Source organism: Capra hircus, chromosome 17, assembly GCF_001704415.2.
Source record: "Capra hircus breed San Clemente chromosome 17, ASM170441v1, whole genome shotgun sequence".
Taxonomy (NCBI): domain Eukaryota; kingdom Metazoa; phylum Chordata; class Mammalia; order Artiodactyla; family Bovidae; genus Capra; species Capra hircus.
Genome location: NC_030824.1, coordinates 7,004,828 through 7,028,692, shown reverse-complemented (window position 1 = coordinate 7,028,692; position 23,865 = coordinate 7,004,828). Strand labels below are relative to the sequence as shown.

The following is a 23,865-nucleotide window of genomic DNA, read 5'->3' as shown; positions in this document are numbered from 1 at the left end:
AGCTATTACTAAGGAAAATATGGTCCATGAATATGGTGGAATATATGTGTGTAAGAGGATAAATAGCATGGAAATACTATTAAAATAGTACAGAAATACTATTTATATATTCAATAAAAACAGGGCACAGAGGTTTTTTTTTTTTTTGGTCATGTGGCATGCAGGATCTTAGTCCCCTCACCAGGGACTGAACCCATGCCCCCAGCAGCGGAAGCATGGAGTCTAACCTACTGGACTGCCAAAGAAGTGCTGGGTTCAATATTCTTGAATATGGTTTCAGCTAGGGTTTCAAGCAGAGAGACGGAGAGAGCAAAGAGAGAGAGAGACACCAAAACAGGGAGAGACTTACTGAAATACACTGAGAAGTAAGACCAAATGACATTGACTTTTTTCTTTGGCTGAAAAAAATCCAGAAAACCAGAGCAATCTTCCCACTCAGCCCTGACATTAATTCCCTTTCTCTCTTTTGCTTTCCCAGGGTTACACTGTATGCTGAGTTCCTTCCCATGAAAGCCAGAGCTAAGTGTATTTTGCTGATTGAGGTAAGGAGGATGGTCTGGGAGTCTGAAGAATACTCAGTCTCTGGGCAGATTTCCTGTGTCTTGAGCCACAGGATGAAGAAAGTGGAGTTTAAGAAAAATACAGTATGCAAGGATTAAAATGAATCGGTTATGTTGATTTCAACAGGGTGGTTTTGCAATATGGATAAATTCCTCCAACAACAAGCAAAATCAGTCTACCATCCCTGGGGGGGAAAAAAGAAAAACTGGTGGCAGGCAGGTAGAATGTCCTTCTTGAACTAGAAATGACTTTTATCTGAGAGTAGGTTTTGAATAGTGTAGCTTGAGGGGACCAAACTCCTGCCCTTCACCCGTCATCATTCATTACCTGTTTGTATCCAGACTCACTCGTGTCATATGTGAGATCCCCACTCACAGCCACCTCTGTGGCCAGTAGACTGCCTTAAAACTCTCCTGGACCAGTCAGTCCCTCTCAAGCCCTCCCTCTGCCAGGGTCCTATGACCTGTTTTCCAACTACAATCTGGAAGCCCTCAGGACAGATTTCCAACTGCTTAATGGCCCTCCTCCATGCAGTGGAAATATTATTCATTTGTTCCCGCTGGACACCAAGTCAGAATCCTCCCTAATCACCATGACCACATGACAGTATTTTTTTTCACATGATAGTATTGATCACATTGACCCCACTGCCCAACCGTCCTGACTGTGTCTACCCCTGACCAATCAGGGGTGGGGGTCAGCTGATGCTGGTATGGATGAACCAGTTTAAATACTGAAATGTGTCTGCTGATGATGCTGAACCCTGAGTGGCTCTCATTGCCTGCTCCCTGTCCTTTCTGAGGACCTTAAGCTGAAGGGTGCAACCAGCCCATGCCCATCCTGGTGGAATAAACACCCTGGTCTGTCTTTCCTCTCATCTCCTATGGGGTTCCCCATTGGCTGCGCCCAGTGTAAAGCCAGAGGACGAGGAGTCCGTGGATGAGGTCCATACAAAGAGCAAGGTGGGAAAGCATGGAGTGACTCAGAGAAGCAGACAGATGTTCAGCTCCACAGGGGAGTGGCAGTTCTGATAAAGGAGACCAGGGCACTCTTGGACAAGGAAGGTGAATAACAGTAGACAAAAACCAGTGTGTCCACTTCTCTGTTGACCTCACACAACATTGATTGTTTTGATCTCCGTAACCAGAGCTGCCACAGTGCACACTCCAGTGGGTGCCATGCAAATATTATGCAGTGTGGGTGGCACCCTCAGGAGTTGGACAATGTGGAGGCCCTGGCCCACCCATATGGACCACAGGAAAAGGGACGGCCATTCTTACTTTCCTCACCTCAAGGATCCTCTCATCCACATGGATAACCTTGTCTACAGTGGCCCTGGAATTGCACACTGTGTTGACCAAAGCTGCACCGTGACTGACCCCCTTTCTCCCCTGCCAGGTGTTTTGGGCCATCGGGACAGTGTTCGAGGTCGTCCTGGCTGTGTTTGTGATGCCCAGCCTGGGCTGGCGCTGGCTGCTCATCCTCTCAGCTGTCCCACTCCTCCTCTTTGCGGTCCTGTGTTTTGTAGGTATCCTTTAAGGGGCCTCAGCCTTTGCTTTTGGTCTCTTGCCATTCACTGTATTTAGGTGCGGAGGGTGTGGAGGAGGGCACCAAAGCCACGTTTAAGATTATTTCTTTTGATCAAGAAACGAGACAAAGGAACAGGGCCAGGGGTAGGCCCGGTATAGGGTGTCAGGTTTCCTCCAGACAGACTCTGCTGGGATGTCCTTGAGGGAAATATCAAGGGGCTGGGAGATCTCTTGCCCCATCCCCCCATGCAGGATCTACACTTAAGGAGAGCGTGTTCAGAATAGCTGGCATTCTTTAGTTGCAAGTGACAAAAACCCAATTCAACCCATATGAGAGAATTTTAAATATCTGGCTTCAAGCATGGCTGGATGCTTTTGTAACAAGAAAAGCCTACAAATTCAGTAACTTCACACACTAGGAGTTTATTTCTCATTCACAGAGCAGTCCAGATGGGCGCTTCTGTTTGACAAGTGTGATTCTGGGCCCAGCTTCCTTTTAGCTTGTAGCTCTGCCATTGTGTAGGGCTTTGTAATCTTCCATTGTTGTTTAGTCACCAAGTCATGTCCAACTCTTGGCAACCCCATGGACTGTAGCCTGCCAGGCTCCTCCATCCATGGGATTTTCTGGGCAAAAATACTGGAGTGGATTGCCATTTCCTTCTCCAAGGGCTCTTCCTGACCCAGAAACAGAACCCATGTCTCCGGCAACGGCAGGTGGATTCTTTACTGATGAGGGCATAACTTGGCCAGGAATATTCTGCTTATATGCCATTGGTGAAAGCATATCACATGGCCTTGCCTAGGTGCAAGAGGTGCTGGGAAATGTAGTTTCTGGCTGGGTGGCCATATCTGAAGACAACTCTATACTATGGAAAGGGAAGCATGAATTTTAATCTCTGCTACATTCTCATTTTACTGATGAGGAAACTGAGGCCCAGAGAGGTCGACTGACTTGTCAAAAGGCACACAACTAATAAGCAACAGAAATCACTTGAACCAGATCTTCTGACTCCAAGTCTCATACGCTCTTATTTCACGGATGACTGTTTCTTTGTTTTATGGAGATACCTTTATCTAGTCACGTGAGGTTGGGACTCTGTTAGGCCTAAGGTATTTCTGGTTTCTATCTCTTAGATTGAGTTTGCAAGATGATGCTAAACACAGGTGAGGTGTGGTTTCTTGAGAGGTAGAGGTGATGATGATGATGGTGTTGAGAGGTGAAACTTTTTATATTTTGGCAGCAGTCTTAATTCAGCTGTCACCTGGAACTCAGAAGCACCAAATTATAGTCATAGCAACAACCACAATGGCAGCTATATCAACCATTCCTAGCACTGTGCTGAGCACTTAGGATAATCCCATCTAATCCTCTCAACAATCCTAAGGGGGGGGAATCTATTATTATCCCCATTTGATGGATGAGGAAATGGAGGCACAGAGAGGTCAAATTATTGTTTAAGGTCACAAAGCCATTATAATCAATGGCAGCGCCAGGACTTGAAGCCAGGCTTCTGGCCCCAGAGCCTCTGGCCTTAAGGACTTCACACACAGTGAGAGTGTATGGTTGGGACCAAGGGTTCTGTTCCACCTCAACGGGCCACATCTCGGTCTCCTGTCCCCATAGTGGCTGCCGGAGAGTGCGAGATATGATGTGCTGTCCGGGAACCAGGAGAAGGCCATCGCCACCTTAAAGAGAATAGCCACGGAAAACGGAGCTCCTATGCCTCTGGGGAAACTCATCATTTCCAGACAGGTCAGTGCCAGGCGGATAGACCGCACGTGTTGCCACGCGAGCTGGGGAGCTTGTGTACTTGAGAGGGTGGGGGTGCAGTGGACAGGACCCGCAAGGGAACTTGGCAACTTCAATCTGTGTATTTTCATTGCCAAGTCTTAAAAGTGCCACCTGGAGCATTTAGCCAGTGACTAGAGAAATATTATCGGAGAAGGCAATGGCAACCCACTCCAGTACTCTTGCCTGGAAAATCCCATGGACGGAGGAGGCTGGTAGGCTGCAGTCCATGGGGTCGCTAGGAGTCAGACATGACTGAGCCACTTCACTTTCACTTTTCACTTTCATGCATTGGAGAAGGAAATGGCAACCCACTCCAGCATTCTTGCCTGGAGAATCCCAGGGACGGGGGAGCCTGGTGGGCTGCCGTCTCTGGGGTCACACAGAGTCGGACATGACTGAAGCGACGTAGCAGCAGCAGCAGCAGCAGAGAAATGTCATATAATGTCCCCTCATGGGTCATGTAACTACTCCTGCTTCGATTTTATCTTTGAGCACCCAGGAAGTCTGATTAGCAGATGTGGTTGCTCAACAATAAAACCACGTTAGGAAGTGCCGTGATAGACTTATATCCGGGGCACTACACTGTGCTCGTGTAGACATCCTTAATGGATGGCGCATCGCTCCCCACGGCAACACCATCAGGGACTCCACCGCAGTACAAACAGCTGAGCACCTACCCCAGGTGCAAGGGGGGAAAAAGGAGCCAGATTTGAAGCCTGCAGTCCCTGCCCTCAAGAATCAACCCTGCAGCTCATAGAAACATCACAAACACCGTTAAGCAAACAACAGAGCTTACGAGGAAATTATTTTTAAAAATAAAATTATATTTCTGATTATTTCTATATTGGGTGAAAAGAACTGAATGGGATTTCACCAGCTCGAGAGGAAGTATTAGGCGGGGTCTGACAGCGTGAAAGCCAAGGACATACCCCAGACTTGCTTTGGGAAGCACAGGGGTGGGGCAGGGGGCCTCCCAAAGAGTCTGGGGGGCAGGAGGCTCGCTTAGTTGCCTTTGGGGAGAGACTGCGTTCTCCCCGCTCCCTTCTGTGTGAAGATGCTCTGGATGGAGAAAGTATACAGTGATTTCCAATGTGTGTTGCAAAGCGAAAGTGACAAGGCTGGACGCTCCAGTGGGGGGCTTCTCTTTGGAAAGGAGCGGCTGCCGCAGGGGCCTCCCTGTGTTTCAGGGCACCCAGCAGCGAGTAGTTTTTTTGTGGGGGGGTGGATATGTCCTTCTGGGGTAGGTGCATGGCCACGGCCCGCACATCTGCAGGGGAGGAGAGTAAAGGGCATTCTTTGTCTTGAAACAGGAAGACCGAGGCAAAATGAGGGACCTTTTCACACCCCATTTTAGATGGACAACCTTGTTGCTGTGGTTTATATGGTAAGAGCTGTTTGTTCATGTTTGGGTCCCCCTCATCTGCACCCTGTTTGGGGTTTTGTTTGAACTCGAAGCAATGACAACTCTTCCGTCTTGGGCAATATTTGCAAAACTGAGCATCATTTTCCTGGCCTCTGTGTTATTCAAGTTCCCCTGTACTATTGTTTGCTTAGTCGGCTTTTATTTGACTCACTTTTTACTCTGATAATTTTTTGAAAATTGAAGTATAGTTGATTTACAATGCTGTGTTAATTTCTGCTGTATAGCAAAGTGACTCAATTATACATATATATGTATACATTCTTTTTATATTCTTTTGATATATTTATACACATATGTATATATGTATACATTCTTTTTATCTTCTTTTTATTATGGTTTATCCCAGGACACTGAATGTAATTGCCTGTGCTATACAGTAGGACAGATAAATGTCTTTTAAAAGGAAACTTTGTATAACTGCTTTAAGGAAGAACTGTAATTGCAGACCGTAGACAGAAGTCGCTTTTAAAGATAAATATGGTCAGCCCTCCCTAGCCGCAGGCTTCACTCAAGGGTTCAGCCAACTATAGACGGAAGATAATAGAAAAAAAAAAATTCCAGGAAGTTCTAAAAAGCAAAACTTGAAACTGCTGTGCATTGGCAACTATTTACGTAGCATTTACATGGTAGTTACAATTCTTTACACAGCACTTACATTGTATTTGGTATTGTAAGTAATCCGGAGATGATTTGAAGTACACACGAGGATATGTGGGATTCCCAGGTGGCTCAGGGGTAAAGAGGCAATGCAGGAGTCCAGGATTCAATCCCTGGGTCAGGAAGGTCCCCTGGAGGAGGAAATGGCAACCCACTCCAGTATTCTTGCCTGAAAAATCCCATGGACAGAGGAGCCTGGTGGGCTGTAGTCCATAGGCCTGCAAAGAGTCAGACAGCACTGAGCATGTATGCGCACACATGTGTAGGTTATGTGCAAACATGGCACCATTTTATATAATGGACTTGAGCATCCAAGGATTGTGGTGTCCGCAGGGGCTCCTGGAACCCATCCCCCACAGATCCTGAGGGATGACTACACAGTAAAAAGTAGCTAAACTGATGGTTTACCAAGGTGGGAGGCACGAAGCCTCTGTGCTTAAGAGACAGACAGAGAGGAGAGGTGTTAGGGACTTGTTAGCACATAAGTAAGACTGAGATATGATTAAAGAATCAAAGGGAAACTTAGGGGAATCTTGTTTTCACAAAGAGATTCTTTTGCTGTATCCAGCCCACTTTCCATTAATATTACTCTTGCTGTATCCAGCCCACTCTCCATTTATATTACCTTGGATATCACCCAGCACAGGGCCCGTATTTTGGGAACCCCTGATTTGATCAACATGGGCATTCTCAGAACTTTCAGTTTTTATCTAGTTCCAGTTTTTCTTAAATAACAACCATGGCATTGACTGGAGGGCATTTGTAGTGAGAACTCACCTGACACCCCACAGCTAGTCAAATTTCAGCCATTTTCTCACTCTTTCAACTGTGTAATTTCTATGGCATCAACAGTGCAGAAAATTAGCCCAGTTGAGGCTTTGTGACATGTTTTCACCAGTTCTCACTTTTCCTATTCGCCTTTGAGCAGAGGTGCTAATGAGCAGGGGAGTGTCCTCAAAAAGGGCAGTTGCAACGGAGTAGGGGCATGGAGTGTAGCAGGGGGTGGGGGGAAAGCTTTGATGATATACAGCACCAGGTTCCAGCCCTGCCCTAATGTCCCCCAAGAACTGAATCAGCTCACCAAGGCTTTAACACCTGCTGTGTGCCCAGTCCACGTATGGAGCTGGCAGGATATTTTAAAACGTGGGGAAACAGAAATGAGAGTATCTATCTTTGAGTGCATGTGATTCTGTTGGAGGAACACTACTTAAATCCTAAGCAATTGATTACAGCCTAATTTTAGAATACTATAGAAATCACATTTGGAAGCACATATTGTAAGGCAAGGAAATTAATCATCGGCTTCTGATAATGACTGAACTCCCACGTAGCTGTACTATAGGACACGATATTCTGACCCTACAGACTTGAGTATTCTGGTTCCTGGGACAGTTGGAATTTAGTTAACTGCGTCATTCTGATCTGAAATGCCCATGAAGTCTGCAGACTCCACACTTGACTGGGCACAGAGCAGGTGTTTAACAAACGCTCGGTGAAGTGATCCAGTTGAACACGGAGGCAGAGCTCTGCAGTTTCCTCGCCCCTGCTATCCAAAAGTAGCGTATTCCACATTTGAGTCAGTTCTAACGACTATAATGCAGGAGACCTGGGTTCAATCCCTGGGTTGGGAAGATCCCCTGGAGAAGGGAATGGCTACCCACTCCAGTATTCTGGCCTGGAGAATTCCATGGACTTTATAGTCCATGGGGTCACAAAGAGTTGGAGACGACTGAGTGACTTTCGTTTTCACTTAATGAGGTGGATGAACCTAGAGCTTATTATACAGAATGAAGTAAGTCAGAAAAAGAAAAATATCATATACTAACGCATATATATGGAATCTAGAAAGATGGTATTGATGAACCTATTTGTAGGGCAGTAGTGGAGATGCAGACATAGCGAATAGGCTTGTGGACACAGACCGGGGAAGGAGAGGGTGGAATGAATGGAGAGAGTACATGGAAACATATACACTACAGTATGTAAGATAGGTGGCCAGCGGGAATTTGCTATATGACCCAGGGAGCTCAAACTGGGGCTCTATGACAACCTAGAGGGGTGGGATAGGGTGGGAGGTGGGAGGGAGGTTTAAGAGGGAGGGAGGGTGTGTATACCTATGGCTGAGTCACGTTGATATACGGCAGAAACCAACACAATATTGTAAAGCGATTATCCTTCAATTAAAAATAAGTAAATTAAAATGTTACAAAAGCAGAGTGTTGCAATGAAAGCTTTCTCAAGCTAAAGTGGCATAAAGCGAAGAAATAATTACCTGAGGATACATCTTGCTTGAGGCTTCCCAGGTGGCTCAGCAGTAGAGAATCGGCCTGCCAAGCAGGAGACACAGTTTCAATCCCTGGGTGGGGAAGATCCCCTGGAGAAGGAAATGGCAACCCACCCCAGTATTCTTGCCTGAGAAATGCCACGGTCAGAGGGGCCTGACGGGTCACAGTCCACTGGGTCACAAAAAAAGTCGGACACAACTTAGTGACTAAAGAATGAAGAGCATCTTGCTAATCGAAGAAATAAGACATGGAAATAAAATACAGATGCTCACAGACAACAGTTCCAAGGGAATGGCAGCTTGAATCTGAAAAGGAGTGTATTTCTATGTATAACTGAATCACTTCGATGCACAGCAGAAATTAACACAACATTGTAAATCAACTATACTTCAGTAAAATAATTTTTAAAAAAAAGGTAATGGCAGCTTGATGCTGATGCTGAGTGTAGTTCTCGGGGAAGGAGCTTGGTGGCGCCACTGTCGCTGCTTGGGGCAAGAGTTGCCTCTATAAAATAAACACTGGCTGCTATTTTTGCTTTCCTCCCTTTTTTTGTAAAAGTGAAAACCTCTTCAGATTTCTTCTGGAGAGCAAAAACAGGTACTAATATAGATTTCGTAAAAGTGAAGTATAGCGAAGCAAGCTCTCAGAAAGTGGGGAATACCTATATTATTAAATGTATCTCCCTTCTCTTCCCTATTCAGCTCAACCCCAAAGCTCTAACATCTGTTGACATCTGTCAAAATGACTGTTTTCTACCAAATTTTGGTAGAAATTTTTGTACCACTTTGGTACCATTTTTTTCCCCTCCTTTTGCCAGTTGAGTGAACAGCTTGGGGGTGGCTTGTTTGTGATATAATTCAGTTCTTTGGTGTTTGTATTTTTTGTTTGGCTGTGCTGTGCAGCATGTGGGATCTTAGTCCCCTGATCAGGGAGCAAACCCATGCCCCCTGCATTTATCTTAACCACTAGACTGCCAGGGAAGTCCCTATAATTCAATTTTCTTGATCTTTCAAAGGACACAGGATCACTTCCTTTTAGTCCATCAGTATGTTCTGTACCCGCTATCTTCTTGCTCAAGCAGTCCAGGAAAACCCCCAAAGGCCCAGTGTGGCCTGAGCCCAAAGCCTAGTCTCTGCTGCTATGGGTGGAAGTCCTTTGCAATGGAATGGGAATTGGGACTTGCATCTCTCCCATCATTTCCTTACGCTTCTTGCTTGCTTCCTGGCAGGTTTTCCAATGCGTTTTCTTACTACGGATTAGTCCTGCTCACCACCGAGCTCTTCCAAGCGGGAGATGTCTGCAGCAGTGAGTATGACAGCCGTCTAGCAGTTAACACCCTCCACCCAACACGCAAGGTCATCCACACACTCCCAGCCCTGGTCCTGCCCTCACAGGGCCTGGCCTTGCGCAGACTCCCAGGAGCAAGTTTCTGCAAAATCTGAATATGAAAGAGCTGGGCTGTGGTTTCTGAGAGGTTCTGTAGAAACCTGGACAGTCTTATCATCATAGGCTTGACCTTAGAGCAGAATCTTATCTTACGTCCCCTGAAGAGGTCCATGAAGTCCATCCCCGAGTTTTACAGTTGTGACCCTGTGGAGCCATCCTCTGTATGTGTGTGTGTGTGTGTGTGTGTGTGTGTGTGTGTGTGTGTTAAGTCTGAGAACCAGGTTGGAGCTCAATCCTGGCCACACAACAGAATCACCTGGGGGAGCTTTTAAACATGGCAGTGCCATTTAAACAATGCCTAGGGCAATTTAATCAGCATCTTTGGGGGTGTGGCCCAGGCATGAGTGGGTTTTTAAAGCTCCCCAGGTGATTCTGTTGTGGAGCTGGAGATGGGACCCGTAGGACGAGAGGAATGAATAACAATCAAAATCTATATATAGATGTCTGGGCTTTCAAACTGATCTATCTTTAAGAGAATATTAGATTCCTAGCATTGAACTCAGGATGAGACATAAAGGGATGGAGCTCTTGTCTGTTTGCAGGATTTGTCCAATTATCTTTTTCATATGAAGCGTTCTTAATCTGAGTTCATTGTTTTGTTTATTGATATGAGGATTGTATTATTATTGAGATAGCAGAGTCCCATCTCCCTGGGGGGTGTGAGAGAGTCTTAAAGGAACTGCCCTGAGGAAGCAGTTCAGTTATAAATTTGGGGTTTGGTATTGATTTAAGCCTAAATCCTTGCTCCTGTGAAGGAATACAAGTTCATGTGCCTGACTCACAGTGAGGCCAGACAAAGCAAATCACTGGAGTTTGGAGCAGAGAAAGGTGTGTTGCAAGGCCAGGCAAGGAGAATGAGTTGACTCTTGTTCAAAAACCCTGAACTCCCCAGTGGTTTAGGGGGGAGATTTTTATAGGCAGATTTTGGTGGTGGAGGAGGAGAGCTGCAGGTTGTGTGGCTTTCTTCTGATTGGTTGGTGGTGAGGTATCTGGGTGATGTCCCAGGAATCTTGTGCTCACTCTGGAGTTGCCACCCTCCTTCTGGGTGGGGACCTTAGTGCCTGCAGAACTCAAAGATATTCTGATGTGTATTCCTTGAGGAGAAACCAGGCTGCACAAGTATGTCTTGACGCCTCCTCCCTTGTTTCTGCAGCCCCTCCCTTCGCAGGTTAGCAACGTGCCAAAAATTGGCAGTGTGCCGAGGGCCGATAATCAAATGCATCACTGCCAGACGCAACTTGCATTTTTGTGGACAAGAATCCTTGGCATTAGTGTTAGTATTCTATCATGTGAAGTTGTGAAAGAGCTTAAGGATGTGAAAGGTGAGATAACCTGTAAGGATTCGCAGGACAGGATGCTATGCCATTTCAAGGTCTTTTACTCTGTTTCCTAACAGATGACTTGAGGGCAAAAAGATCGCACAAGGTAAGGGAGGTCAGGAGCGTGGGGCAGAGTAAGGGGCCATGGGTAAGTCAGAGTTTTAAACAGGGTAGTCAAGATGGCCTCAGGGAGCAGATGAGACTTAAAGAAAGACTTGAAAGAGGTGAGTAAATAGTCACGGTGTGTGCTAAGTCACTTCAGTTGTGTTCCGCTGTGCTAACTTATGGACTGCAGCCCGCCAGGCTCCCCTGTCCATGGGATTTCTCAGGCAAGAATACTGGCGGGGGTTGCCATTTCCTCCTCCAGGGGATCTTCCCGACCCGGGGATTGAACCCACACCTCCTACATCTCCTGCACTGGCAGGTGGATTCTTTACGACTGTGCCACCTGGGAAGCCCCAGTTCTGGTCTAAGCACATTCATGTACACAGCCTGCTTCCAGCCTCTAAACCATTTTACCCCCGAGGGTTTATTAGCCCCGGGATTGTCAGGAAGCTGAGGCTTAGAGGTGGAGCTCTGACACTGCTGGTCGGGGGGAGGCACCCTGAGTTGGTCTGAGTCCTGAGCCTGTGCGCCTTCCCCAGCATCCCAGCCAAATCAACCCAGGGAAGGAGACATGGGGAATGGGAGGACGCGATTCAACACTGGGTGCCTCTTCCTCTTTCTCTCTCTCTCCACCTCCCAGTCTCCAGCCGGAAGAAGGCAGTGGAGGCAAAGTGCAGCCTGGCCTGCGAGTACCTGAGTGAGGAGGACTACATGGACCTGCTGTGGACCACCCTGTCTGAGTTCCCAGGTGAGGGACCTGCGCCAGGTGGGGCTGGCACAGTGCAGCCTGGGAACGTGGCTGCAACCTCATGCCAGCTGGAAGCAAATCCCATTTCTGGGATTTGTTTTCAAACTTTAGCTACAAGTCAAGAACTGTGAAGGGGCTGACATTTTACTGTATGCCTCACAGAAAGCAAAGGTGATCTGTCTTTTTCCGTCATCCTTTTTTTTTGGCTGCACCCCACGGGATGTGGGATCTTAGTTCCCTAACCAGGGGTTGAACATGAGCCCACAGCAGTAAAAGTGCTAAATCCTAACCACTGGATGACCAGGGATTGTCAGTCTTATGCCAGTCTTATAGACATATGTCCATTTGTCACTAGGGAGGCCACTTCTGGCATAAACTTAATTTTAAAAAGCCATAATCTTAATGCCTGCCCAAGATTCACAGATATACTTTGTAATAGACATATAACTGACGTGATGAATTTGAGTAGGCTCCGGGAGTTGCTGATGGACAGGAAAGCCTGGCATGCTGCCATCTATGGGGTTGCAAAGAGTTGGACGTGACTGAGCAACTGAACTGAACTGGAAACATAGAACACAATGCATTTTTAAAAAAATCTAAGCACCAGGTTTTTATTGTGCCTATACAAGCACTCTGAATTGTAGGCCATTCTCGCTTTATTAAAATATCATTATTTTTAAGCACTTCATCACAGTAATCACCCACATGGCAAAAACAATTGTACTAGGGATTATAATGAAACCATAGTCTACTACCCTAGCGCCTCCCACCCCTCGTTCGATTTCCCAGGAGGAATCACTTTTGTTTCTGTGTAACTCAATGCATTTTAAAGCAGACTGTAGACGTCTAGTAGCATTAATGACATTTACGGAAAGTACAGTTTTAAGTGCTTGTTTTTACGCTTTTGTAAGTTTTGTTATCCTAATCAAATATTGATATAAAATAATTTTTGCCTGTTCCATGTGGTTTATGGGATCTTAGTTCCCCAACCAGGGTTTGAACCCACACCCTCCACAGCAAAAGCACAAGAGTCCTAACCACTAGGCCTCCAGTGAATTCCCCATATAAAATTTTTTGGCTCAAAAAAAATGAAGTGACGTTGCATCACTTCAGCCATATGCTAGTCGTTAGAAGTGGGTCATGAGACCTAGCCCACTCTCAAGGGGAGGGGAGTGCATAGCATGTGAAGACCGGGAGGGGGGGTCGTGGGGCCGTGTCGGACGCCACCTCCCACGGCACCCCTGCTCCCTTGCAGGTGTCCTTGTGACTCTCTGGATTATTGACCGCCTGGGCCGCAAGAAGACCATGGCCCTGTGCTTCGGCATCTTCTCCTTTTGCAGCCTCCTACTGTTTATCTGCGTCGGAAGGTGGGTTATGACACCAGCTTTCTGTGGCCAGCTGGCTTATTTCTCAGCTGGTGGTCAGTGGCTCCTTGGACCTGCAAGCTGTGGATTACACCCTCTGGGGGTCATCTGAAAGATCCCTCCAACCCCTCACTAGGACTGAGTCTGTTGGCTGCCTCATAACTGCCCCATGCTTAAAGTTGGGGCCTATGATGGGGGTGAGGGTAGGAGGGCACTTTGGTCCCAAGTTTGCTCCGTCACCATCACATTTAGACGTTTGACGTCATCTCCCAGTGAGCGCATGCATTTAGCTGTTTAATTCATATATGAGTTGTAAGTGTTCATTTGTTCCATGGTACTATTTCAAGGTCCTGTTTTATAATCTGCTTTTGGCATTGCTCCATTTTTTCCATCTATCAAGTGCCTCCAAAGGTAGAACTGGCCTGTGCTGACCTTGGAGAGACCCCAGACCAACCTGCAGATGAGAGATCTGTGAAGAGTCTGGAGACGTAGCTTAGATCTGGGAATGCTGATATTCAAAGACATTGTGGGAACGATGGAACGGGGGGTGGGGATCAGGATTGTCCTCAAAATACTGAAGAGAAGTTTACTTTCTCTGGTTCAGCTGGTTCCTAGCTCAATTCCCGTCCCCACTAGGTCCTACCTGGACTTTGGTTGCTTTATGTCACTTCTCCCCAACCTCACCCCCACCCTGGGCACCACCGATGTTTCCATCTCAGCCTGGAACTTCGGAGAATGATAAACTTATAAAAGCCGGCCTTCAGAGAGACCACTGGGGTGTGTGTGTGTCTGCATGCCTACCTGAATGTGTGTTGGGTAAGGTGGGCTTTGCCAATTTCTAGGGCGTAAATTCTACCTGGGCAGAGAAGACTGCTGAAAGAAACTGTCAGAAAAAAAAAATGTTAATACTTGCTTATCTGTTTTTTTTTTTTTTTCCCTCTTCCTAGAAATATGCTCACTCTGTTACTCTTCATTGCAAGAGCATTTATTTCTGGAGGCTTCCAAGCAGCCTACGTTTACACACCTGAGGTAAGAGGGTGGGAAGGGATGCCTGGGAGCAGTGGTGGGGAGGGGGCAGGTGGAGGGAGAAGCTCTACTTCCAGAAACACGAAGCGTGGGCTCCTCTGACTGAAATTTGTCCTTGAGAAAGACTGAAAAAGCACACTAACCTCTAAAATATTGCCTGAACTTACACTCCACGTGATAGCGTGTCCGTTTTCCCACACTCAGGGATGATGGGTTACTTGTTTTATATATATTTTATTTTATCTCACCTTATTTTAGATAGGGGCAAAGAGAGGGAAAGAATAGTATGTATCAGATGCTGTGCTGAGAAGGACCCCCCTCCCCCCGCTCAGGTCTGCACAGCTCTCCAGAGCCCTCACTCTGAGTCATTATCCGAAGTCCTGACACCTCCACCCAACCTTCCAGGCCCAGCTCCAGCCCTGCCTCCTCCAGGAAGCCCTCCAGGACATCCCCTGACTTCATTTTACCCTCACTGTCTGTGTCCCTCTGTGGTATTTTTAGTGCTGCCACATGGCCTGTCCCCCAAGGAGACTCCTACTAAGGCTCCCTGTGCACAGGGCCTGGGTCTCCTTCACTTTGTCCCCTCAACAGAGGCTTGTGGATTGATTGCTGGAGCCTCACAGAAGGGAATCAGGAGAAGGCTGCTGGCCCTGCAGAGATTGGGAGGCCTGGCATCTACAAAGGCAAATACCAGGGATCAGCAAACTATGGGCCATATTCAACCTGCTGCCTGTTTTTGTCTAGTCCAAGAGTTAAGAATGGTTTTTATCTTTTTAAACAGTCGAATGCCAGATCAAAACGCTATTTTGTGACATGTGAAAATTATATGGAATTCATGTGTCAGTGTTCATTAATAAAGCTTTGTCAGAACAAGCCACAGCCCTTCCTGTACTGTTGTCCACAATTGCTTTTGTGTTACAGGAGCAGAGCTGAGTAGTTGCTTGGAGACCAGCTGGCCCCCAGAGCTCAGATTATTTACTCTCTGGCCCTTTAAGAAAAAGTTTGCTGACTCCTGGCTTAAGCTATTCCAGCTGGCTAGGCCCAAGGAAGAATTGGTCCAAATGATAGAATTCTACGTAGCCATTAAAAATCACACACTGGAGAAGACCAAATATGGACATCGGAGATGTCCGCAGTCTTTTTCTACGAGGAAAAAGAAAAATCTTCAAAGTAGCATATACAGAAATAGCTAGTGGATAAAACTATATCCCCTCTAGGATTTGCCTTATCATAATTTAGGAGGGAAAGGAAATGAATGTGATTGAAACTAACACAGGCAGGACTTTCCTGGCAGTCCAGGGGTTAAGACTCTGTGCTTCAAGTGCAGGGGCACAGGTTTTATCCCTGGTCTGGGAACTAAGAGCCCACATGCCGTGGGGTGTGGCCAAAAATTTTTTTAAAAAGTCAAAACAAAAAACCCAACACAGACCACTGTACTTGGTCCTAGATGATTGATCCCATCATTCTACTTTAGTCTGTGCTTGAAATTCTCTATGATAGAAAAAAAAATGGGAATTTCATACTTACTCATTTATTTATTTAGATATAACCCCCCAGGGCAGAGGCTTCTCAGATGATTCAGCAGTAAAGAATCTGCCTGCCAATGCAGGAGACCCGGGTTCGATCCCTGGGTCGGGAAAATCCCCTGGAGGAGGAAATGGCAACCCACTCCAGCATTCTTGCCTGGAAAATCCCATGGACAGAGGAGCCTGGCAGGCTGCAGTCCGTGGGGTCGCAGAGAGTCAGACGTGACTGAGTGGGTGAGCATGCACAGCTCGCAGGGCAGAGAGGACCCCCGTTCCTAGGTTCCCACTGCCAGCTTCCCTCCTGCCTTCTTAGTTGAGTTTCCTGGCCCCTTTGGGGTGAGGCTCCCCACCCCGCCCTCACAAGACTGACCTAACTCAGTCCCGCCCACAGGGTGAATTCCATCATTCCTGAGCCAGAGAGGAGGGAGGGGCCTGCATTTTCTCATGGCAGCCACTTGGGCGGCTGTGTTTCAGGTCTACCCCACGGCGACCCGAGCGCTGGGCCTGGGCACCTGCAGCGGCATGGCGAGGGTGGGCGCCCTCATCACTCCGTTCATTGCTCAGGTAGGTGTCACCCCAAATATAGAGGGGGTGGGTGTGACCAAAGCCAATGGTGGCAAGCCGTTACCAGACGCTGAGCCTCTGCATGGCCCTTGGTGTGTGTGCGTGACCTGATCTCAACTTAGCAATCCGCCCTACGAAAGCAACCATATTGTATGCAAGGGAGAAAGGGGAGGCTCAGAAGAGTCACGGGACTTGTCCAAGGTCACACAGCTGGGAGGTAGAGGAGCTGGGAGTCAAACTCTGCTCTTTCTGATGATTTGGCCAAGGACAGTTTGGATTAGAATAAATAGACCACCACGCCTTAGAGGGAAACTAATGTCCCAGTCCCCAGTTTCTGATTTGGATGATTCAAATGTCCTTGCAGAGTTTTTCAGGTCTTTGTATCTTGAAGCATTTCTGTCTGTTTGGGGGGAAGCTTATTTTATTGGAGTCTTTTTGCTTTTTTAATATCCAATTCATTTTTTTCCAGTTTTTAATAATATATTTTTTTAATTGAGGTAAAAGTCATGTAATATAAAATTAACCATTTTAATTCGAGGACTTCCTTGTCAGTCCTGTGGTGAGGACTCTGCATTTCTAATGCCAGGGCCCAGGTTCGATCTCTGGTTGGAGAACTAAGATACCACAAGCCACGTGGTGCAGCCAAATAAATAAAATTTTAAAAAGAAAGTGAATGATTCACTGGCCTGTAGCACTTTCATGATATCGGGAACCACTATGTTGATCTAGTTCCAAAGCATTTTCCTTGCCCCCAAATAAACCTCCGGATCCATTAAACAAGTACTTCCCAGCTCCGGCCCCTCCAGCCCCTGGCAACCACTGGTATGCATTCTGTCTGTGTGAATTTTTTCTCTTCTGAATCTTCTGTGTAAATAGAATCCTAATATGTGTTTTGGCCAAGTTGTTCTGTCCCAATACCGTTGTGTTTGAACATTGTCCATCACTATTAACTAGCACTGGTTGACAACTTGTCAAGTGCCTGCATGTTGCCAAGTGAGGCATCTTCTCATTGGGAGGTGACCTCTGCCCTTCTGCCCATTTGGCAGCTGAAGAAATGAGGTTTAGACCTGCTGCGTGATTTGCCTGGGTCATGAAGATAAGAAGCCAGCAGATGTACTGTTTTGAGAGGAAATAAACAGACTCTTGAAGGACTGTGGTTAAGACTCTGCACTTCCAATGCGAGGAGCATGGGTTTGATCCCTCATCAGGGAACTAAGATCCCACATGCCTCCTGGTGTGGCAAAAACAAAAACAAAACAGACTCTCGAGTCTGATGGGATCTGGGTTCAAATCCCAGCCCCATCCTTGGTCTTTATGTGAACTCGGGTATGTTACTTAATCCTTTTTGAGCCTGTTTTTCCCTCTGTAAAGTGGGGTTGGAGTATGTACCTCATAAAGCTGTCATGAGGACTCCGTGGGAGTCCAGTGACAAAGAGGGCTTCCAGGAGGACCTGGCATTCTCAGTATCGTCTGTATGATTGGTGGGGCCCGTGCGTCATTAGGGACACTCTCACCAGCGTGTGTCTCCCTCCCCCAGGTGATGCTGGAATCATCCGTGTACCTGACGCTGGCCGTTTACAGTGGCTGCTGCCTCCTGGCCGCCCTGGCCTCCTGCTTTTTGCCTATTGAGACCAAAGGCCGCGGACTGCAGGAGTCCAGCCATCGGGAGTGGGGGCAGGAGATGGTTGGCCGAGGGGCGCACGGCACAGGTGTCGCCAGGTCGAACTCGGGCTCTCAGGAGTAGTGACCGATGGGGGGCTGCACTGGTCTTTGAGGCTGTAGAGCATGAGGAGCTGGTGGAGCCCAGCGGGGGCACCGATCGTCACTGCCCACATCAAGAACTCATCCAAGGGTACCACCCAGACCAACAAGGTTTTGTGTCTTGACTGTTTGCTCATATTCATCAAGATCCACTGGGGGATGGGGAGGCCTTTGCTTTGGGAGGTTCTCTGTGTGTGTGGAGGCCTGTTAATAACCTGTGAATCTGCATGGGAAAGCTACCACCTCAGAAGTGCCCAGTGACACCAGTAGCCAGCCGGACACCATCCAGAGTCAGCCAGTCACACCCTTGGTGAACAACAACCAAAAGATCTCTGTAGATACAGTCCAGGCTCGGACCGACCCTTGTGAGATCTGGCGTCCAGTAAGATGACACAGGCCAGCCACCCACTGAATCTGTTCCTAGGTTTCTCCTGCATCCCCAGCCCCAGGCTTTCTTTGAAAGCAGGTGACCTGGGTGTGGCCTGAGCAGCTTTTTCTTGAGTCTGAGAAATGCTCCTGGGGAAGGGGCCCCTCAGTTTGCATCCCCAGGGCTTGAGTAGCAGAGACTCTGGAAGATGGATATGCATTTGAACTTGAGTCTCTTGCATGCTTCCACCTAGCCTCTTCTTGGAGTCACTGTCTCTGGTTCCAGGGGATCCAAATGTGACCACGAGAACAGCTGGGCTTGCACCAGATGACAACCTCATAGAGTTGTTACCTCCAGGAATTGGGGGTGGAGGTGAAAGGGAAGTGAGAACCAAGCCCACAGCTGAAGCAGGGGCCTGCCCTTCGGAAGTAGAAAAGGCCACTCTGGGGGGCTTCTTTTCTGGCTGCCTCTTCAGTCAGGCTGACTGCTGACTCTTGGGGCAAGAAAACAGTTAAGTCAGGTTTCAGCATTTGGGAGTTGAGTGTGGTATGTGGCTAGGGAAACAGAAAGAGGCTCCCCCAACCACCCACTCCCATCAGGGTCAGGGGACCAGGATCCCTTCCTCCCTGGATTCTCTGCCACCCCTGCAGTCAAGGGCTGGTTTGGTCTTTCCATAGAGGCAACTCCTTGGGTTCCCGTGATGGACCACATGGCAGGGATGCTGTGCGGAGGAGGAATGGGAATTCCAGATGTATGAAATGTGTATTTTCAAAGAAAGAGCAGAGAGGTCAACCAGGTTTGGGGGTTGCCTCCAGAGGAAGGGCAGATGCTGTTCTCAGCAGACAACATCCACTGCCAGGGTTTGGTTTCTATGAGCCTTTTCCCCATCATGAGGCAGAAACCTAGGGAAGGAGGGCAGAAGCTTCCAGATCCCATCAAAGGCCAGAGAAGAATGACCCTCTGCTTGGAGATGTCTGCTTGAGGTAAACATTTCGAGGAAGCCAAATGTGTACGTTCATCTTTATTAAAACATGTTGGTGATGGACATTGAAAGGGTTGGAGTTTGTCTGTTTGTCATAATGTCCTAGGGATGGTTCGACTTAATGGTCTTGCCAGCTTTGTCCATTCAGGGTAAGTTTGATGCTTTTGTATGCTTTAATATGATGATCTTTCCAACAAGGGGGGAAAGGTGCACAGTTGGCTGCTGACTTTGAGTCTGTTTGGAAGCAACACTCTCTGCTAATGGTGTAGAGATCATAGTGGTCAGCTTCTTCAGGCCCAGGCTCTAAATCAACTGCAAATGATCCCATGTCCCTGGATATATGGTCTGCAGCACCCCCGGGGCCCAGGCAGTCAGAGGGGGCAGTTTGGCAGAGCTTCCTTTCTCTGTCACCCACATTTCTTGGACCATGAGTGGCTAAAGCTCTAATTATTTCTGGTCTGCTGAGCTCTCCTGGGTAACAAAGAACCTTTGCTTGTCTTTTTTGCCTTTCAGCTGACCAGACACTGCCAGATGAGAAAGTCCACTCTCTTCACCCTCAAATAACCTGGAGTAACTGGGGACTGTGGTGGGGAAGGAGAACTTGGTGGGCATAGATGTGTTCCAGGGGCTGGAGTAAAGAAGCTTGTAATTGTGGGTTTTCTCAAGAAAATGAAAGGTGAACACTTTTGGTCTTCTAAATTGCATGCCCTTTTATAAAATCGATATTATTGAATGAAATAAGAGCTGCCACAAACATTGTGCAAGCCTCTGAAACACATGAGACCTTTAGCTGAAAACCTTTGTATCTAATTTTGAACCATCCAAACGCTTCCCTTTCCATTAATGGAAATATCATCTGTCTCTCTCAGTGTTAGGAAAGACTAGAAAATGGTAAAGAATGTTCAATGTAGCCAGGATTACATGGTTTCTTTCTTTCCCTTACTTTAAGTGTGCTCAGGAATACATACATGAGCTGTGTTGGCAGTGAGAAAAAAAGAGTATCTTAGAGATGGACTTTGAATATGGATATGTATTATTTTTAAATAATGGTAAGCAACATAGAGCCTTGAAAGATGATATCAGAAGTCTTCCTTGGTTATGACAATAAACATCAAAGGACTGGAATAACCTTGAGCTGTCAGTAACAGCAAAACCAACCAATAGTAGTTTAACCCTTTAGAGTATTAATTGTTCATTTAACAACAAGCCCAGAGTCAGAGTTCCAGGGAAGGTTCTGCAGCTCAACAGTGTCATCAAGGACCCAGCATTTTTTTGTTGTTGTTTTCCCTCCCCACCTTCCTCTGCATGTCAGCCATTGACCCTAAGTGTGAAACCTCATGGTGGCAAAATGGCTGCCAATGTGCCAGGCATCAAGTTTTTTTTTTTTTTCAAAAGAGGTAGAATGGGGAAGGAGCAGTCACAACAGGCTTTCTTTCGAAAGAGTCTGTTGTTTTGGCTGGAAAGAGAAGTCCTACAGATTTACTATTGCTTTGTGTTAGTCAGACCTGGGTTACATGCCAATCCCAGCATGAGCTCTCCCCTAGTTGGGGAAGGAAGGGCCTACCTCCCACTGGATCAAGGGATACCCAGAGCCTCTTGAACACAAAATTGAGATTCTGTTAGTACAGAAAAGGAAGGCAATGATGGTGGGATGGGAGATAGCCAAGAGAAACCTTGACACAGAGTTCTCATGAAGGCTGTTATAGTTGCAAGGAATAGAACAGCTTTAAGAAGTAAAATTTTAAAATAAGACTGGGAACAGTAGTTAACTTCCTGGGGAATATAAATGTGGGAAACAGAAGTGTAAGGAACAACAGGAAGAGGGGAAGATTGTGGCAGAGTACAGGACATGGGCCCTGTCCAAAGGCAGTGGCTGCTACTCAGCTCCAACTGATACTGTACCATGAGGTCACCTGATTTTCAAGGCAAAAATCTGGATTCTTATGTGAAATCTCCAAAATATTGAATGCTAGATCAAAAAACAAATTTTTTTGACTTTAGTGTGTTGGATTGTTAAAAAATTTTAAATGTGTGAGTCTAATAAAATTCATCTGTAGGCCAGATTTGGTTGATGGGCGACCAGTTTGCAGCCTTGGAAAGTTCTCTGAAATAAATGGAACTGCAAAATAGCCACCAGGGCCGTAGCCAGCCCTCTCTCTGCATCTGAGGCCTTGGTTTCTGTCCCTCTCTGCAGACTGGCTTCCTTCTGCCCCCTCGTGGCTGCTGCGTGTACCTAACCTTGCATATGGCTTCCACTCACCAGGGTTCAGCTCTGCAATCATAGCTGACTCAGCTGTTCAGTGTCCCACTTTCAAAATCTCAAGAGAGGAAGTTGATTGGTCCAGTTCAGCATTGGTCCAATTGGTAGGGTCAGGGAAGGGTGGGGTCAAGGGGTACAAACATGGCAGCTTTGGTCATGACAATTACTGGTATGCCTGGAACCCATAGCAACACATAGGTAAACTCTCAAGTCTGTTCATTATAACTGTTATGGGTTATGTCTTGGCATATGGAATATCTACCGTATATTGGTATGATATTCAGCACTGAGGATGCAGAAGAGAATTAAGACATGATCCTTAGCTTCATGAACTCATAGTGTAGTGTGGAGGAAACACTGCACACTGGGACACAGAGCCATACGGGCACTAATGAAGGAATGCAGAGTGCTGTGGGAGGCACACAGGAGGCCAGTCCCAAAGCTCTAGAACATTCTGAAGTCCCTTCTGGCTCCTCATGATTACAGTCCAGATTCCATGATTACAGTCAGACTTAGTCACTGTTGGTACTTTACTGTATTCCGATTCCTTGACATTTGAACATCTAGATACATCACATATAATCATTCTCCATTAATCAAGAATATTTGATGATGAACCACTTCAAATATTCCTACCCCCACATGCCGGAAAACAGAGCACTTCCTGAATTAAACAATTCTACTCACAAAGCATCAAAAAGGATAAAACAGAATAAATTTAACAGGAGTCCAAGACATTTACAAACTATAAAACAATCCTGAAAGAAATCAAAGATCTAAAAAAATAGAGACATTCCATGACCGTGAATCTGAAGATTTAAAACTGTTAAGGTGTCCATATCAGAACTCCTAAAATTGACCTCATAAATTTAACAAAATCCCTATCAAAAATCCCAGCTGGGATTTTAAAACTTAGTACAAAGCTACAAGTAATCAAGATAGCATGGTTCTAGCATGAGTGTGGAACAGGCATTACATGTTGTTCAGCGTCTCACCTCTTTGGCCTCCTCCTGCCGTGAAATCTGTTCCAGCGCTCCCTGAAGTGCTTTCTGTGGCCTTACTGCACCGTGGTTGCGACATCCTCACTCGCTCAGAGCTGCATCACGTTAACCCTTACTCAGGACTCCCCACACTCAGGCTTTCCACACCCTCTCCCTCACTAGCAGCCTCCACAACCTTCCTCACTCAGAGCCTCCTCACTAGAGCTTCCACTCCCTAACTTTGAGCTCCCTCCCTCAGAGCTACCTCACACCCTGCCATACTCAAAGTTTCCTCATGCCTGCCACACTCAGAGCTCCCACACTCAGCACTTCTTCTACCCTCAGGAAGCTCTGAGTGTTGGGAATCGGGGAAACATTCCCACTTTCACCTTCCCTTAACACAGCTTCTTCTTACCCCTCTTCATGCAGCGGTTCCTCACACAGACCCTCACTCAGAGCTTCCTCACACCCTCCCTCACTCAGCCATCCTCATACCCTCTGTTAGTGTTTCTTCACACCCTCCCTCACTCAATGCTTCCTTAACCCTCCTCACTCAGAGCCTCTTCACTCAGAGCTTCCTCACACCCTCCTCAGTCAGCATTCCTCACTGAGGGCTTCCTCAGACCCTCCTCACTCAGCATTTTTTCACAAGCTCCCTCCCTCAGCGCTTCCTCACATCCTTCCTAACTCAGCATTTCTTCACATTTTCCCTGACTCAGAGCTTCCTCACCCTCCCTCACTCAGCACTTCCTCAACCCTCCTTCACTGAGCACTTCCTCAACCCTCCTCACTCAGAGCTTCCTCACACCCTCCTCACTCAGAGCTTCCTCACACCCTCCTCACCCAGAGCTTCCTCACTCAGAGCTTCCTCACACCCTCCTCACTCAGAGCTTCCTTACACCCTCCTCACTCAGAGCTTCCTCACTCAGAGCTTCCTCACACCCTCCTCACTCAGAGCTTCCTCACTCAGAGCTTCCTCACACCCTCCTCACTCAGAGCTTCCTCACTCAGAGCTTCCTCACACCCTCCTCACTCAGAGCTTCCTCACTCAGAGCTTCCTCACACCCTCCTCACTCAGAGCTTCCTCACACCCTCCTCACTCAGAGCTTCCTTACTCAGAGCTTCCTCACACCCTCCTCACTCAGAGCTTCCTTACTCAGAGCTTCCTCA

General features: G+C 47.1%; 1 protein-coding gene across 1 annotated transcript in view; it reads left to right on the top strand.

Annotated features, from left to right (window-relative positions):
• SVOP (SV2 related protein) overlaps positions 1–19,526 on the top strand; it is a 68,138-nt gene extending 48,612 nt beyond the window's left edge. The window contains exons 7-16 of the mRNA XM_005691591.3: positions 479–542; positions 1,960–2,085; positions 3,715–3,843; positions 5,193–5,266; positions 9,476–9,552; positions 11,758–11,865; positions 13,121–13,232; positions 14,177–14,258; positions 16,256–16,345; positions 17,883–19,526. Of these exons, the coding sequence (XP_005691648.1) occupies positions 479–542; positions 1,960–2,085; positions 3,715–3,843; positions 5,193–5,266; positions 9,476–9,552; positions 11,758–11,865; positions 13,121–13,232; positions 14,177–14,258; positions 16,256–16,345; positions 17,883–18,089 (1,069 nt within the window). The 3' untranslated portion in view covers positions 18,090–19,526. The remainder of the gene's footprint in view (positions 1–478; positions 543–1,959; positions 2,086–3,714; positions 3,844–5,192; positions 5,267–9,475; positions 9,553–11,757; positions 11,866–13,120; positions 13,233–14,176; positions 14,259–16,255; positions 16,346–17,882) is intronic.